The sequence below is a fragment of the Saimiri boliviensis genome, chromosome 21, assembly GCF_048565385.1.
Source record: "Saimiri boliviensis isolate mSaiBol1 chromosome 21, mSaiBol1.pri, whole genome shotgun sequence".
Taxonomy (NCBI): Eukaryota; Metazoa; Chordata; class Mammalia; order Primates; family Cebidae; genus Saimiri; species Saimiri boliviensis.
In genome coordinates this window covers 1645764-1663626 of record NC_133469.1, presented here as the reverse complement: position 1 = coordinate 1663626, position 17863 = coordinate 1645764, and the positions used below count along the sequence as shown (strand labels likewise).

The following is a 17863-nucleotide window of genomic DNA, read 5'->3' as shown; positions in this document are numbered from 1 at the left end:
GCCGCCTGCCCACGGAGACTGATAGCCAACGTTCATCTCATAACGCTCCTCCCAGCCATGCACCAGTAAACTCAGACGCCCGAGTGCTTGTGACCACCACACAACAGATGCGGCCTTCCTCTTCACTGGCCCCTCGGCGGCTGCTGGGTCTGCCTGGCCATCAGGGAGCAGCCAGTACTTGCCTGGCAACAAAGCCAATCAGATGTGGGTTCTGGGGCTGGGTGGACATGGTAGCAGGACCAGGCACCGGCCACAGTAGGACCACAGGGCCCTGTGTCCTGCATTAATTCTTCTCTGGGCGGTTTCTGTTCAGCACAGCTTTCGGGGCAAATTCTAGCTTGTCCTTAAGGCTCACCACCTGGGTGTGGTCCTTGCCTAGAAGCTCATCCAGCTTGCGATCCTCCCGGCGCTCTGAGATGCTCTTTTCCTCCTCCACAGGCTGGGGGTCCTTTCCCCTCATGAACCATTCCAGGTGGTAGCCTACAGCCCCAACCACGAAGGCGACAGGGAATGTGACATAGGGAGCATAGGTACGAACCACGGTCCAAAACACAGGCCACGTGACATCAGGCAGCCTGGCCCAATTTACTGAGCACCCAGTCCTGTGCAGAGCAATGCGAGAGGTTGGTCCCTGAAATAATCTCATTCACGGCCTCATCAACGTCCGTCCTCACTGAGGTGCCGAGAAGCCCTGCCTGCAGCGGGCCAGCTGGGCTCCGAGACTTGGTACCAGAACACCCGCAAAAGAGAGGGTCGTCACGCCTGGCTGGGACCGGTGTGGACCCTAGCGATCACTCCTCCCATAACTCAGAGGTTACGGGCCTGGGCTGACAGGACCTGCTCGCCGGGACCGCGCGCTCACCTGCGGCCCAGCCCACACTCCCCAGTGCGGCCCCCGCTCTCCGCCGGCTGGCCGGGAGCACGGAAGTCGCCGCTCCCAGCGGACCGGGGGACCTTGCCCTGTCTCTTTTTTTTTTTTTTTTGAGACGGAGTTTCGGTCTTGTTACCCAGGCTGGAATGCAATGGCGCGATCTTGGCTCACTGCAACCTCCGCCTCCTGGGTTCAGGCAATTCTCCTGCCTCAGCCTCCTGAGTAGCTGGGATTACAGGCACGCGCCACCATGCCCAGCTAATTTTTTGTATCTTTAGTAGAGACGGGGTTTCACCATGTTGACCAGGATGGTCTCGATCTCTTGACCTCGTGATCCACCCGCCTCAGCCTCCCAAAGTGCTGGGATGACAGGCTTGAGCCACCGCACCCGGCCTGTGTTTCATTTTCAATAATATCAGCCCTGTCGATACAAGAAATAAGGAATTGTGTTTGGGCTATCATGGAAGCTCTCCGGATCTTAGACCATGACTTATGCTGAGACGTAAGGACTTGAGTTTTTTGTATTTCTCTCTGTAAGTGCTCAAGTGCAGTGGTCCCCAATATTTTTTGCACCAGGGACCAATTTTGTAGAAGACAATTTTTCCACAGACTTGGGGCAGGGGATCAGTTCTGGGATATTTCATGCACATTAAATTCATTATGCACTTTGTCATTATTACATTGTAGCATATAATGAAATAATTATATAACTCACCATGAAGTGGAATCAGCGGGAGTCCTGAGCTTGTTTTCCTGCAACTAGACGGTCCAGTCTGGGGGTGATGGAAGACAGTGACAGATTATCAGGCATTAGATTCTCCTAAGGACAGACTAATGTAGATTCCTTGCATGCACTGTTACACAATAGGGTTTGTGTTCCTATGAGCATCTAATGCTGCAACTGACCTGGTGGGAGGTGGATATCAGGCAGTGATGAGGGGAGTAGCTGTAAATACAGATGAAGATTTGCTCTCCCACCCGGTGCTCACTTCCTGCTGTGTGGCCAAGTACAGGCCTGTGACCCAGGGATTAGAGGTCCCTGCTCAAGTGCATCCAAAAGAACTCTTCCCACACCCGTCTTTATACTGGTCAAGTGCAGAAGCTACTTAGCTCCCAAGGCATGTGCCTCAGCTGGTATTTCATCACAATTAACAGTAAGGGGTAGCTTACTGTTACCAGTTTTTATTCAACCACTAATCAGTTTATGACCATTATGGGTTTGTTTTATATTTTGGCTATTATGAATAATCCTGCTATAAACATTTGTATGTATACTTTTCGTGTGCATTATGTTTTTATTTTGCTTGCATGTATACTTAGTGGTGGTTGCTGGATTATGTTGTAACTGTATAAACTATTGAAGAATGGCTAGAACATTTTTCACAGGGGCTGTGCAATTTTCACATTCCTACTAACAGTTTATGAGGGTTTGAGTTTCTCTGCATCCTTCTCTACACTTGTTATTGTCCATCTTTTTATTTATATATGTATTTATTTGGGATGGTCTCCTTCTGTCACCAGGCTGGAGTGTAGTGGTGTGATCTCTGCTCACTGCAACCTCTACCTTCTGGGTTCAAGTGATTCTCCTGCCTCAGGCTCCTGAGTAGCTGGGATTACAGGCATGTGCCACCATGCCCAGCTAATTTTTCATATTTTTAGTAGAGACTGGGTTTCGCTACGTTGGTCAGCCTGGTCTCAAACCCCTGACCTCGGGTGATCCACCTGCCTTTGCCTCTCAAAGTGCTGGAATTACAGGTGTGCCACTGCACCTGGCTGTCCATCCTTTAGGATGGCCATTTTAGTGGGTGTCAAGTGGGATTTAATTTTGGTTTTAATTTTCATTTCCTTGAAGACTAACAATATTGAGCATCTTTTCATTTTCTTTTTGGCTATTTCCATATGTTCTTTGGAGAAATTCCTATTTATTTTTTTTTTTGAGACGGAGTTTTGCTCTTGTTACCCAGGCTGGAGTGCAATGGCGCGATCTCGGCTCACCGCAACCTCCGCCTCTGGGTTCAGGCAATTCTCCTGCCTCAGCCTCCTGAGTAGCTGGGATTACAGGCACGCGCCACCATGCCCAGCTAATTTTTTGTATTTTTAGTAGAGACGGGGTTTCACCATGTTGACTGGGATGGTCTCGATCTCTTGACCTCGTGATCCACCCGCCTCAGCCTCCCAAAGTGCTGGGATTACAGGCGTGAGACACCGCGCCCGACCTCTTTGCCCGTTTTTTAACATGGATTGTCTTTTTTATTTTATTTATTTATTTTGAGAAAAGGTCTCAGTCTCACCTAGGCTTGTGTGCAGTGGTGTGACCATGGCTTTCTGCAGCCTTGATCTCCCAGGCTCAAGCGATCCTCCTATCTCAGTCTCCTGCGTAGTTGGGACTATAAGCATGTACCACTAGACCCAGCTAATTTTTATTATCTATTTCTTTCTTTCTTTCTTTCTTTTTTTTTTTTTTATAGAGATGTGGTCTCGCTCTGTTACCTTGGCTGGTCTGGAACTTCTGGGCTCAAGTGATCCTTCTGGCTCTAAAGTGCTGAGATTATAGGCACCAGCCACTGTACCCACCTGTTTTTGAATTTTAATAGTTCTTTATATAGTCTAGACACAAGTTATTTATCAGATGTATAATTTGCAAGAATTTCCCCTCTTCCTGTAGTTTGTCTTCTTACTTTATTTATGGTATTTTATGAAACAAAAGGTTTTTAGTTTTGATAATGTCTAGTTTATCTATTTTTCTTTTCTTTTCTTTTTTTTTGAGACGGAGTTTCACTCTTGTTACCCAGAGCTGGAGTGCAATGGCGCCATCTCGGCTCACCGCAACCTCTGCCTCCTGGGTTCAGGCAATTCTCCTGCCTCAGCCTCCTGAGTAGCTGGAATTACAGGCACGCGCCACCATGCCCAGCTAATTTTTTGTATTTTTAGTAGAGATGGGGTTTCACCATGTTGACCAGGATGGTCTCGATCTCTCGACCTCGTGATCCACCCGCCTCGGCCTCCCAAAGTGTTGGGATTACAGGCTTGAGCCACTGCGCCCGGCCTCTTTTTTTTTTTTTTTTTTTTTGGTAATGCTTTTGGTTGTCATAGCTAAGAATCCATCAAAAACTCTTAGAATTGTAAATTCAAGGTCATAAAGATTTAAACCAACATTTTTTTTTTTTTTTTTTTTTTTTTTTTTTTTTTGTGACGGAGTTTCGCTCTTGTTACCCAGGCTGGAGTGCAATGGCGCGATCTCGGCTCACCGCAACCTCCGCCTCCCGGGTTCAGGCAATTCTCCCGCCTCAGCCTCTTGAGTAGCTGGGATTACAGGCACGCGCCACCATACCCAGCTAATGCTTTGTATTTTGAGTAGAGATGGGGTTTCACCACGTTGACCAGGATGGTCTCGATCTCTTGACCTCATGATCCACCCACCTCGGCCTCCCAAAGTGCTGGGATTAGAGGCTTGAGCCACCGCGCCCGGCCTCACCAACAGTTTCTTTGAAGAGCTTTAGAGTTTTAGCTCCTAAGTTTAGGTCTTTGAGCCATTTTAATTTCGTATGTGATGTGAGGTAAGGATGTAGCTGTGTTCTTTTGCACTAGGATATCCAGTTGTCTCCCTTCTGTTGAAGATGATTCTTTTCCCATTGAATGGTCTTGCGCCCTTACTAAAGATCAGTTGACCATACACACATGAAGGTTTATTTCTGGACGTCCATTTTATTCCAAAACAATTGGAATTATTAACTGCTTACGTGTTTCAGGCATGGTCATAAGCACAAATTCATTTGCTTCTCACAATAACTGTAAAGTGGGCACTATTCTCATTCCCATTTGAATGATGAAGTGGCCAAGATGCGGAGTGTTTTGCCCAAGGCCACATAAGTAACTACTAGGTGGCAGTGCCAGTGTAAGAATTTAGGTTGAATAACTTGAGAGCCTGAGATCTTCGCCGTGCATGCTGTAAACAAAAGTTAGAAATCAGAACTTCAGAATTCCACTGAAGAGTTCAATTTAAGCTAATGGAGTGAGTGTCAGATTAGCCACTAAGGGTTTGTAAAGCAAAACAGGGAGGGTCTTCCTCCCCAGCTTGCTTTCTGCGGAGCAGCGGCAATGAACCTGCCTTTTTTGATTGAAACTCCTACATTCCCCCCGCCCCCGCCTCAGGCTGATAATTTGCACTTAATTACCGGGGCAGTGCTGAGTGGAGCGAGCTAGGGTGGGGCCAGCTGCAAAGGCCTCGCACGGCTCCGCCCAGACCCTGGGAGTGGGAAGGCCCAAGGCCGGGAAGCCCTCGTGGGAAGGTGCGTGGTTGCCGCGGTGACCACGTGCTGAAGCTGGCAGGGCGAGGTCGGGCTCCGTCAGTTCAACTCCCGGCACCTGGGGAGCGTCTGGGCTCCGGCCACCGGGATGCCCAACCTCCTTCATCTTAGGGTCCCAAACGCTCTGCCTCCTGCAGAGAAGCCGCGTTCCGGGGACCCCGCGCCTGCCGCCGGTTCAGCGACCCGCCCTCCTCGCTTTGGAGGAAGAAAGTAAGTCCGAAATCCAGCAGCCGAGCCCTCCTTCCTTCTTTCATCTAAGTGAGGCTGCTTAGAAGTCCTTTTTCTGAAGGCTGGCTGCATCTTCAGGCGCATCCCCTCCTTGTCCGCTCGTTCACTCGCCGTTGATTCTTTCTCTTCCAACTGAGTAGTTAGCCCGCGTCTTAGAAGATACTTGAACTGGGCGAAAATTTAGCCCAAGTAAACAGCAGTAGGATTTTGGAAGTTATTTGAGCAGCAGGAATTGGCACGAATGGTTCAGTTTCTAGTTTAGGCCATTTCGCTTAGCAGCAAGTTTATAGAGTTTACCTTGTGTACATTTCCTTTACATTGGTTTCTAAATTGAAAGCATGCCTCCCAGTGCAGTCGGAATTACCTTTCTCGTTCAAATTTTCCTGATCTGGTCTCAGTGTAATTACAAGTATCTTGACAAAGTTTCATTCTTGGCCCATTCCACTCATCATCCCAAAGTTTTCACACAGCAGCCAATGTAATCTTTTAAGTTGATCGTGTAATTCCTCTGCTTAAAACTCTGCAGTGATTTCCTGTTGCACTTTAAAAGCTCCTCCTGTCCCCTTTTCACTTGATCTTCTGCGCACTCCCATTTCCCCACCTAAACTCTTCAGCTTAACTGGACTTTAGTCTGAAAACTCCTTCAGGTTTTCTTTCTGTCTCAGGAAAAAGACCATTCACACACGCCTTCAGCCTGTATTGTCAGTGGCCTTCCTTGACCATGCTCAGTAGGCTCCCTTGTTGGTCTTTTTCATCGTCTTAGGGATTTTCCTTTCTAATTAGCATAATTTGTTACAATAAATTTGTTAATTTCTTTTTTTTTCTGTCTTTTCCACTGGACTGTAAGTTTCAAGGGCAGAGACCATGTCTGTTTTATTTGCCATTGTGCATACCCTTATAAAAAAGTGTCTTTTAACAGCTCCCTTTCTTTTTATTTTATTTATTTATTTATTTTATTTATTTATTTATTTTTTTTGAGACGGAATTTCGCTCTTGTTACCCAGGTTGGAGTGCAGTGGCGTGATCTCGGCTCACCGCAACCTCCGCCTCCTGGGTTCAGGCAATTCTCCTGCCTCAGCCTCCTGAGTAACTGAGATTACAGGCACGCGCCACAATGCCCAGCTAATTTTTTGTATTTTTAGTAGAGACGGGGTTTCACCATGTTGACCAGGATGGTCTCGATCTCTTTTTTTTTTTTTTTTTTTTTGAGACGGAGTTTCGCTCTTGTTATCCAGGCTGGAGTGCAATGGCACGATCTCGGCTCACCGCAACCTCCGCCTCCTGGGTTCAAGCAATTCTCCTGCCTCAGCCTCCTGAGTAGCTGGGATTACAGGCACGCGCCACCATGCCCAGCTAATTTTTTGTATTTTTAGTAGAGACGGGGTTTCACCATGTTGACCAGGATGGTCTCGATCTCTCGACCTCGTGATCCACCCGTCTCGGCCTCCCAAAGTGCTGGGATTACAGGCGTGAGCCACCGCGCCCGGCTCCCAGGACTTCTTTTGATGTATATTTCTCTTATGGTTATTAAGTTCTAAATATATGTGGTTTTCATAGTGATTATTTAGAAGTGTGTTTTTTAGTTTGCAAGCACATAGAGTTGTTTACTGTTGTCTGCTTTTTACTTTTCTAAGTATGTATGTGACAGGGTCCTGATCTGCTGCCCAGGCTGGAGTGCAGTGGTCCAATTATGGCTCACTGCAGCTTTGACCTCCTGGGCTCAAGGGGTTTTCCCACCTCAGCCTCCCAGGGAGCTGGGACTACAGGCACATGCCACCATGCCAGGCTAACTTTTTTTTTTTTTTTTTTTTTTGAGGCAGGGTTTCACTGTGTTGCACAGACTGGAGTGCAATGGTGTGATCTCAGCCCACTGCAATCATCACCTCCCAGGCTCCTGAGTAGCTGGGACTACAGACATGTGCTAGCACACATGGCTAATATTTGTATTACATTTTTTGTAGAGAGGGTGTTTTGCCATGTTGTCCAGGCTGGTCTTTAACTCCTGGACTCAAGCGATCTGCCTGCTTCAGCCTCCCAAAGTATTATTATTCTGATTTAGATTACAGGCATGAGCCACCACGCCTGGCCTGGCTTATTTTAAATTGCATTATGATTAGAGAATTGATCAGATAGAAAGTTTTTGAAATGTATTGAGACTTATTTGTGGCCAAGTGCATGTTTACTTTTTGTAGAAGTTCTGTGTTGTTTAATAGACAGTGTATTATTTGTTGGCTAATCTGTTAGATTAAGCCATTTATATTTGTTATCCATGACATAGGTTTCCTCAACTTGTTTCTTTATTCTGATTTTATTGGTTTCTCTTAGAAGTATATTAAAAATCATCAATTATAATTATAGAAAAAAATTCCTTATAATTTTGGCCATTTTTGTTTGGGAGTATCTTTTTTTTTTTTTTTGAGACGGAGTTTCGCTCTTGTTACCCAGGCTGGAGTGCAATGGCGCGATCTCGGCTCACCGCAACCTCCGCCTCCTGGGTTCAGGCAGTTCTCCTGCCTCAGCCTCCTGAGTAGCTGGGATTACAGGCACGCGCCACCATGCCCAGCTAATTTTTTGTATTTTTAGTAGAGACGGGGTTTCACCATGTTGACCTGGATGGTCTTGATCTCTCGACCTCGTGATCCACCCGCCTTGGCCTCCCAAAGTGCTGGGATTACAGGTGTGAGCCACTGCACCCAGCCGAGCCTCTTTTGTGACAGTTGTGATTTGTTGGATCTAAGCCCAGTTTTGTTTTTACTCTGACTTGCTGTTTTATAAGCCGGCGGATTAGTTTAGACATTTTAACAGCATTACAGGGATGGGAAATCCCTGGGAAGAATTAGCCAACCAGGCAAGGTGTGTGGTAAGGGCATTGCATGGCATGTGGAAGTTTAGGTTATTTGGGATTACTAAGTTACAGCAATGGAATTTATGAATGAATTAGGCGAGTGAGTGAATAAATGACTGAGTAAAGAAGACTTACCTGAGGCTAGGTGCGGTGACTCACACCTGTAATCCCAGCACTTTGGGAGGCCCAGGTGGGCGGAGCAGGAGTTTGAGACCAGCCTGACCTACATGGAGAAACCCCATCTCTACTAAAAAAAAAAAAAAAAAAAAAAAAAAAAAAAAACCAATTTAGCCTGGAGTGGTGGTACATTTCTGTGATCCCAGCTACTGGAGAGGCTGAGGCAGGAGAATCACTTGAACCTGAGAGGCGGAGGTTGCGGTGAGCCGAGGTTACGCCATTGTACTCCCTCCTGGGTGACAGGAGGGAAATACCATCTCAAAAAAAAACAAAAAAACAAAAAAACAAACAAACAAAAATGACTTATCTGTAATTCGGAGGCCCTCTGCCCTCACCTGGAGTCAGGGCAGGAAGGATGACAGGTGTGGATGGGAGGGCATCGCTGCAGGTGCTCTTCCATCTGGCTGGAAACCCCGTGTGGACAGGCAATGAAGCCACAGCAGCTGGTGCGCTTCCCTCCTTCAGGGTCTTCCTGAGTCCGGGGCCATGCCATGGCCGCACCTCAGGGAATCCAAAATGGAACATGAGAGACGTGTCGTCACAACTGAGCAATATGTACAGCAGTGGAGGTATCTAACAGGAAAGGCAGTTCTATGCTTTTGGCGGGGTTTGGATGTTTTTCTTTTTTGAGACAGGATCTCACTCTGCTGCCCAGGCTGGAGTGCAGTGGTGAAATCACTGCTCACTGCAGCCTCGACCTCCCAGGCTTAAGCAGTCCTCCCGCCTCAAGCTCCCGAGTAGCTGGAAGTACAGATGTGTGTCACCACATCCGGCTCATTTTCGTATTTTTTTTTTTTTTTTTTTTTGAGACGGAGTTTCGCTCTCGTTACCCAGGCTGGAGTGCAATGGCGCGATCGCGGCTCACCGCAACCTCCGTCTCCTGGGTTCAGGCAATTCTCCTGCCTCAGCCTCCTGAGTAGCTGGGATTACAGGCACGCGCCACCATGCCCAGCTAATTTTTTGTATTTTTAGTAGAGACGGGGTTTCACCATGTTGACCAGGATGGTCTCGATCTCTCGACCTCGTGATCCACCCGCCTCGGCCTCCCAAAGTGCTGTGATTACAGGCTTGAGCCACCGCGCCCGGCCTTTTTGTATTTTTTGTAGAGACAGGGGTTCTGCCATGTTGCCCAGGCTGGTCTAGAATTCCTGGTCTCAAGCAGTCCTCCTGCCAGCCTCTCAGAGTGCTGGAATTACAAGTGTGAGCCCCCGCACCTGGCCAATAGTATGGGTCATCTTTTTTTTGTTTTGTTTTGTTTTGTTTTTTGAGACAGAGTCACCCAGGCTGGAGTGCAGTGGCATAATCTTGGCTCACTGCAACCTCTGCCTCCTGGGATCAAGCGATTCTCCTGCCTCAACCTCCTTAGTAGCTGGGATTACAGGCACCCACCACCGCATCCAGCTAATTTTTGTATTTGTGGTAGAGACAGGGTTTTGCCATGTTGGTCGGGCTGGTCTCGAATTCCTGACTTCATGATCCACCTGCCTTGGCCTCCCAAAATGCTGGTGTTACAGGCATCAGCCACTGTGCCTTGTTAGTATGGTTTTTTGAGACGGAGTTTTACTCTTGTTACCCAGGCTGGAGTGCAATGGCGCGATCTCGGCTCACCGCAACCTCCGCCTCCTGGGTTCAGGCAATTCTCCTGCCTCAGCCTCCTAAGTAGCTGGGATTACAGGCATGCGCCACCACGCCCAGCTAGTTTTTTTTTTTTGTATTTTTAGTAGAGACGGGGTTTCACATGTTGACCAGGATGGTCTCGATCTCTCGACCTCGTGATCCACCCGCCTCGGCCTCCCAAAGTGCTGGGATTACAGGCTTGAGCCACCGCGCCCGGCCAGTGTGGTTTTTTGAAAGACAAAATGGCTTTCAAATCATGAATCAAAAGAACAGTAGCTAAATGAAATTAAAGTCCATGTTAGTAAGGAAACGTCACATGCCAATGCTTCCTGTGAGGCAGAGGGCACAATTGGATTTACATTTTTTGGAATCAACCAATTAATTGATAAAACATCCTAGTCCACATCCTGACCTATTATAAATATTTGAAAGCACCTTCATCTAGACATTGGACAATTAGTTGAAAATCCTAGACAGTTAAGCAGGTGATTTATAATGTTTGTGGACATTGAGATGCAGGGAAGGGCCAGGGATGGTGGCTCATGCCTGTAATCCTAGCACCTTGGGAGGCTGAGGCATGTGGTTTACCTGAGGTCAGGAGTTTGAGACCAGCCTGGCCAACATGGTGAAACCCTGTCTCTACTAAAAATATAAAAATTAGCCAGGATTAGTGGCACAAGTAGTCCCAGCTACTCAGGATGCTGAGGTAGGATAATCACTTGAACACAGGAAGCAGAGGTTGCAGCATTGAGCTGAGATCATGCTACTGCACTCCAGCCTGGGTGACACAGCAAGATTCTATCTTAAAAAAAAAAAAGAAAAAAAGGTCTGGCATAGTGGCTCACACCTGTAATCCCAGCACTTTGGGAGGCTGAGGTGGGCAGGTCACGAGGTCAGGAGTTCAAGACCAGCCTGGCCAACATGGTGAAACCCCATCTCTACTAAAAATACAAAAATTAGCTGGTGTAGTGGTATGTCCCTGTAGTCCCAGCTACTCTCAGGGGGTTGAGGCAGGAGAATCATTTGAACCCAGGTGGCGGAGATTGCAGTGAGCTGAGATCACACCACTGCACCTGGGCAACAGAGCAAGACTCCATGTCAAAAAAAAAAAAAAAAAATCCAGGGAGGGTGTGACTTTCAGAGCTTAGAGCAGGCACATGTTCAGTGTTAACATCACCCAAGAATCCAGCAGCTCCGTGTCACCTCCTGCTGTGCAGCAAATTCTGGACCCCATGGAGATGGAGACACAAACTGCCACCTTCAGAAACTTTAGTTCCCCAAAAGTCCTGGCACTTCAGAATGTCACATCCTGCCAGGTGTTTTCTTCTCCTCCAAGACTTGCTTCTGGTGGTATTGTTAGCCCGGCTGCCTCTCAGGTGGGAGTGCAGCTGGGAGAGATGCGGGTTCACGTCATGCAACACGAATTCAAACAATAAAACAGCTACACCACCTGTGGAGGTTTGTTTTGCAGACTGAGACTTAGGCACAGATGAATGAATGCACTCACAACCAGTACAGTGATTTTGAATGGGGTGGGAATATTTGTTAACTGCTTTTAGAGGGCGGTTTCAGCAAACCGGGCCATGACTCCCTGTACCTTCTTATATTTATTTGGTATAGATTGAATAATAGAGGCTTCAAGTTAACACACTTGTGGATAATTAACATGGTTGAAAGAGTGGTTTTGAATGATAAAAGTTTTTGGTTTGGGGCCCAGAGAAAACACCCTTCACGTGTTATTCCCCTTTGACCTCCTGCTGAGAGGGCTGTTCAACACAGGGTTTACAGGAGTCAACAGTTAGAATAGAGACAAAGGGATGTGGGTAAACAGGCCACTGGGGAAGCTTGATTGTCCCTACCTTTCACCCTATGACTTTTACAAATTTTATGCTAAAATTTTAGCTTAAAGAACTGGTTGCCTTTAGCCCATTCCATTAAAACCTTTTGGCCAGCCGGGCATGGTGGCTCAGGCCTGTCATCCCAGCACTTTGGGAGGCTGAGGCAGGTGGATCACGAGGTCAAGAGATCTAGACCAGCCTGGTCAACATAGTGAAACCCCGTCTCTACTAAAAATACAAAAAATTTGCTGGGCATGGTGGTGTGTGCCTGTAATCCCAGCTACTCAGGAGGCTGAGGCAGGAGAATTGCCTGAACCCAGGAGGTGGAGGTTGCAGTGAGCAGAGATCGCGCCATTGCACTCCAGCCTGGGTAACAAGAGCGAAACTTCGTCTCAAAGAAAAAAAAAAAAAAAAACCTTTCGGCCTGCCAAAAGGTTTGAGACTAAATTTCTAACTTTCCCTAATATTTTCCTCCTGTTTTGTCAGCCACCCTGAGTAAATCCCAACCCATGGTGAAAACCACATTTGGAATATTTTAGCTGCTGGCTGTGTGGAAAATCACTTGCCTCCCCAGTGTTCAACAATAAAAAGACAAGTATTTATACTGAAGAGCACAGAATTTTGTGACTATAATAAAAGATAATATGAGAGACTCCTGGCAAAATTAGATGCATGAAAATGCTCATACATAGATTGTAGACAAACATCTGTACATGTTAATGGAAGTGCCAGTCACACTTTGGATCTTGTAATCAGGAGGCCGTCATCGCACCCTGTGAATGTGAGAACCGAGTTCCAAATCAGCTACAGCCAACAAACTTGGGTCAGGTGCTTGGTCACAGCCTCTGCTAGCCTCGTAATCTTTGTCTTTTATTTTTATATTTGAGATGGAACCTTGCTCTGTTGCCCAGGCTGGAGTGCAGTGGAGCGATCTCGGCTCACTGCAACTTCTGCCTCCCAGGTGTTGAAAATTCGTGCTTTGAATGAAGAGACCCCCCCAGACAGGCTTTGTGTGGGTAACGTGGCTGTTTATTCTCCTGGGTGCAGGTCGGCTATGGGTGAAAAGGGTGTTAGCAAAGGGCAGTGGGATGGGAGTTGGTTTTACAGGTTTGGGGCGGGCAGTGGAAAGTCACAGAGTAAGATCAGTTACCGGTGGGGTAGGGGCAAGGAGTGTACATGACCCCAAGTTCAGTTACAGTGGTGGCTGAGGTGAGGCAGAAGAGCAGTTAGGATGACAGGATGGGTGAGAGGCATTCACATTATCATAAGAACAGTTGAGATGGCAGGGTTGGGTGAGGGGCTTACCTGGGGAAGCTCCGCTGGGCACTCAGGGACAATGGCGAACGCAGGTTGGGGGGTGGGAGACAATCAGCCCAGGCAGGCAGGACGTCAGGCCTGCATATGGAGACCTGACATACCTATCTATATAGAGAGAAAGAATTAGAGAAGAGGGGGTGAGCACAGGTTTCTGGGGGTGAGGGTGAAGTTTCTTAAGGTTACTTCTTGCCTGACGGGACTGCAGGGGCACGTAAAGTATTTTTTTTGAGCGGGGGAGACGGGGTGGAAATGGGAACAGGACAGGTGTGCAAATAAGGAAGGTCTGGACAATACATTCTGCCTTACGAATGCTTAAGCTGCGGGGGGACTTAGAGGCACTCCGCGGTACTGTGGGTCATCCAGAGCAGCATCGGCTGGTTTGTGGTCACCTGGATGCGGTTTTGTATGAATTGGGAGACTAAACAGAAGATACAGGGTCCGAACAGGAGAAGAAGAAAGATGGGTATTAACGGAGTAAGGATTGGGAGGAGCCGTGACTCCAGTTAGACAGCGTCCAGCCCGTCCAGCCAGGTCCAGAATAACCATTTGCCTGATTCGTGCGCTTTTGGGCTCTGTCTCTTCATTAATTGATGTCATTAAATATGAGGCCACGCTGCTTTACATATTAACATTTTTTCTGGAGCTTTGGACCTGAAAGCCAAGGGAACCAGCAAGGGCTGCTGCCGTTACAGGGCTTGGTGGGGTAACTGTGTGGAGCGAGAGCTTTTGTTTTCATGGTGTGTGAGGAAGCGTGCGGTATCTATAAGCAACCACTCACTTTTATTAACAAGATTGTGGAGCCGGGCGCGGTGGCTCAAGCCTGTAATCCCAGCACTTTGGGAGGCCGAGGCGGGTGGATCACGAGGTCAAGAGATCGAGACCATCCTGGTCAACATGGTGAAACCCCGTCTCTACTAAAAATACAAAAAAATTAGCTGGGCATGGTGGTGCGTGCCTGTAATCCCAGCTACTCAGGAGGCTGAGGCAGGAGAATTGCCTGAGCCCAGGAGGCGGAGGTTGCGGTGAGCCGAGATCGCGCCATTGCACTCCAGCCTGGGTAACAAGAGCGAAAACTCCGCCTCAAAAAAAAAAAAAAAAAAAAAAAAATAGATTGTGTTTGAGCAGAGAATGGGAGCCAGATGAAGAGTGAAATGTCAGCTGTAATTGCCTGGAGGAAATGTGTAAACCGGCAACTTAAAGAAAAGCAGGGCATGTAAAAGTAAATGAGTGCAGTGAATTTGGGCACAGTTAGGAAATAATAGAAACAGACTTTTTGAGGTGTGGTTTAAGCAGTAGGGGTGACTGCTTAAAGCTGGAGAAGGCGAGGGGCTAAAGGTTAAGTGTGTGAGGTGTAAAGACAAAACTTTGGAGGCCGTGAGAGCAGGAGGGTTAGTGGGGCAGAGCCTGTGACTTTGAGGGATTCTAAGAGTATCAGGGCAGCAGCTGCTGTTGCATGTTGTCATGAGGGCCTGCCCAGGGCTGTGAGCTTAAGTTGTTTGGATAAAAAGGCTTCAGGCCATGGGCCTGGATCCTGTGTGAGAATCCTGACCGCAGAGCCCTGGACTTTAGCAGTATAGAATGAAAAAGTGTTGAGACAGGTTGGGGAGAGCTAGGGAGGGAGTAGTTTTTAGAGCTGTTTTTTAAGGAGCAAAAGGAGGAGTGAGGAAAGGATTTGGGATTAACAGGGTTGGATAAGTTTTCTTTAGTGAGTTTATACAATGGCTCAGAATAGCAAAACCTGGTATCCTGAGGTGAAGTAGCAACCACACCCAGGAAGGAGATAAGCTGTTGTTTGATGGAGGGGGTTGGGGTTTGGGAAATTTACTGGATGCAGTTGGCAGGGGGAGCGTGTGTATGCTGGCGAAAGATTATAAAAGATGGGAAGAAATTTGGGCTTCGGAAGGGGATACATGATGCCCCTTTGAGTACAGATGCCGAAAAAGCAGACGGGTGAATTAAAAGGCCATGTTTCAACAGACAGGTGATAACAGGCTTTACTTTTAAAAGCTGTTGTGGGATGGGGTACAGGGCTGGGCAGGGTAAGGGTGGTTAGGTTCTAAGGCGATGAGAAGGGGTGAGTGACTTGCAGCAACGGATGGGAAGGTGGTGTTTTACACCCAGGCTTAAGGTTGGGGGACATAAGGGGAGCTATTGAGGGAGGTATGGGTTTGGGGAGGAGGGCGGCAGTGAGGTGTTGAAGAGGGAGCCCCAGGCATCTCAGATCAACTTCCCTTTTCCTAAGACTGTAAACTGAAGCCCTTTTCATATGTAATTCCTTAGACTGTAAACTGAAACTATTTTCATATGTAATTCCTAGACTGAGACCCTTTTCATATGTTAAGCTATAAACCCAAGATTCTTCCAGGTAACATCTAAAGTATAAGCCTATATAAAGAGGGAAACTTCTTTTGTTAGGCGAGCTTGGATATGAGGCAAATATGCCACCTGGCATCTGGCCGAATAAACTTCCTCCAATATTCAGTGTTCAAGAGCCTGTGGCCGCTCCTGCAACAGTGTAGCTGTAGCCCAGGAACAGTCAAGGAGGCAGACAATTTCCCTAGGATATCCCGGCCTAACAGGGAAACCGGACAGGTGGGGATGATTAGGAAAGAACGTGGAAGGGAGTGCTGGGCTGATGGACACCACATGTGGGGAGTTATGAGCGGCCTGGAGGCCTGGCCGTCAATTTCCACAACAGCACGGCAGCCAAGGGGACAGATCCTTGAAAAGAAGGCAGCATGGGGTGGGTGCCTTCGTGCTGATTAAGAAGGACATGGACTTGCCCTCCACGTAAGAGTTACCCTAAGTTTGGCATCTGTGAACGTCCAGGGGGTTTCTGAGATGGTCGGGCAGCGTCAGTCTTTAGCCGTCAAGCCAAGGGTTGGAGCTTCAAGAGCTCTGGGAGCAGCGACCTGAGTCGGACAGTCGACTTTCTGTGGGGGCCCCGCACAGACGGGGCAGGGCTCAGGAGGAGTCCTGGGCTGCGGGCATTCCTTGGCCCAGTGGCCAGGTTTCCGACACGTGAAGCAAGGTCTGGGGGGTCGGCTGGAGCCGCTACAGTCCGGGTGCTCTGAAGTCTCTGTGAGCCGGTGGCGTGGCTGGGGTTTGTCTTACTGAGGAGGCAGCGTCTGCAGTTCTGAGATGTGCAGCCGGGCAGATTTCTCCCTGTTACTGAGCACCTTGAAGGTAGGGTTGTCTAATTCCTGTTGCGGTGTTTGAGGGCCAGATTTTAATTTTTGTACCTTTTTGTAATGTTGGGGTTGACTGGGTGATAAAATGCACATAAAGCGTTTTTTAGGGGTGAGAGTGGAAGTAAGGATGGCATTTAAGTCACTCCAGGTGAGAGTATTGGACTGGGTGAAGTATTGGAGGATCTGAAGATAAGGAGCGTAACCAGTGGTCGATTTGGGAAAGGTCATAAAGGGAAGAAACGTCACCCTAACTGTGCCTTGGCTCCAGCCACCTCTGGAAGGGGGATTGTCGGGCAGGGGTGCAGGAGGCAGCCACAGGACTAGCTGTAAGCCGCGTACGAGGTGGGGAGGTGACAGGAGGGGCATGAGGAGGCAGGTTGTGGGCAGAGGAAGAGGAGGAAGGCTCTGGGGTGGGGTTAGGTCCTGGATGAGGGCCTGGTTCACAGGCGGGAAGGAGAAAGGTCGGAAGGTTGATGGACAGGGAGGAGTCTGGCTAACCCGCAGAGGAAGGAGGGGCAGACGGAAGTGAAGAGAAGTAGACTAGAGATGAGGGAGGGATTAGTGTGTAAAAAAAATGCCTGAATTTAGGGAATTTCAGACCCTTCGCCCATGTTGTGATGAAAATTGTCTTAATTTAATAAAATAGAGGTGAAAGGTGCCAATTTTTTGCCAGTTGGAGCCATTGTTTCACTTGTATTGCGACCATGCAGTGGCCCAGTAAAGAGAACGCAGTGTTTACAGAGACGTTTGGGTTTTAAGTTAGGGCACAGTTGGAGAGGTTTAAGGTTCTTTAAACACAGGCCAGCGGAGAGGAGGGAGGGATAGAGGATGGACGATTGCCCAGGGTTCTGGAAAGACAGCAGAGACAAGGAGAACAGGCACGCATCCCAGCCGCTCAACAGGCGTCCCTCGGTGAGCCTGCGTTGAACCTCGTCGTTGGTGAGCAGTCAAAAAAAGCATCTTGAATGTTGACCTGCCACCAATATCGGCCCTGCGCCTGGTAGGTGAGTGACTAGGGTGAACGTCTCCATGATAGTCAAACTCCTGCGGAACCTGGGTACAAGGATCCATGACCTACATAGGGTATTTTGGTTCCAAACCTCATGGAAGAACCTGGTTTACCTGATTTTCCTTGTGTTTGTGGTGGAAAAACGATGAAACTGAAAGGGGGAGGAAGTGGAAAGGAAAAGATAAAAGAATGAGAAAGCAAAAAAGTGTGACTGCTTACCAAAACAGCCAGTGGTGTGTGTGTGGGCTGGTCTGATGACCGGGGTCGGGTTGGTAGGTCGATCTCTTCATGGAAGGAGCACAAGAGCAAGGACAGGGGTTTGGTCTCCTGTAGGAGATCCTCAACCCTGGGTTTTGGTACCAAAATGTTGAAAATTCATGCTTTGAATGAAGAGACCCCCCCAGACAGGCTTTGTGTGGGCAACGTGGCTGTTTATTCACCTGGGTGCAGGTCGGCTAAGGCC

The 17863-nt window shown here is 48.1% G+C and overlaps 1 protein-coding gene and 1 long non-coding RNA gene across 2 annotated transcripts in view; one reads left to right on the top strand and one right to left on the bottom strand.

Annotated features, from left to right (window-relative positions):
- Positions 1-265: 265 nt before the first annotated feature.
- Positions 266-646, bottom strand: LOC120361474 (small integral membrane protein 12-like). Its single transcript, XM_039462975.2, has one exon. The coding sequence runs from the start codon at positions 644-646 to the stop codon at positions 284-286; it is 363 nt and encodes a 120-aa protein (XP_039318909.2). The 3' UTR covers positions 266-283.
- Positions 647-5236: 4590 nt separating this feature from the next.
- The window catches only part of LOC141582650 (uncharacterized), a 64117-nt gene continuing 51490 nt past the window's right edge, over positions 5237-17863 (top strand). Inside the window, exon 1 of the long non-coding RNA XR_012515539.1 lies at positions 5237-5388. This is a non-coding gene — a long non-coding RNA (uncharacterized LOC141582650). The remainder of the gene's footprint in view (positions 5389-17863) is intronic.

Bases quoted from the DNA above. Each gene is read 5' to 3' on its own strand.
- LOC120361474 (XM_039462975.2), bottom strand. From the start codon at position 646: ATGAGATTATTTCAGGGACCAACCTCTCGCATTGCTCTGCACAGGACT.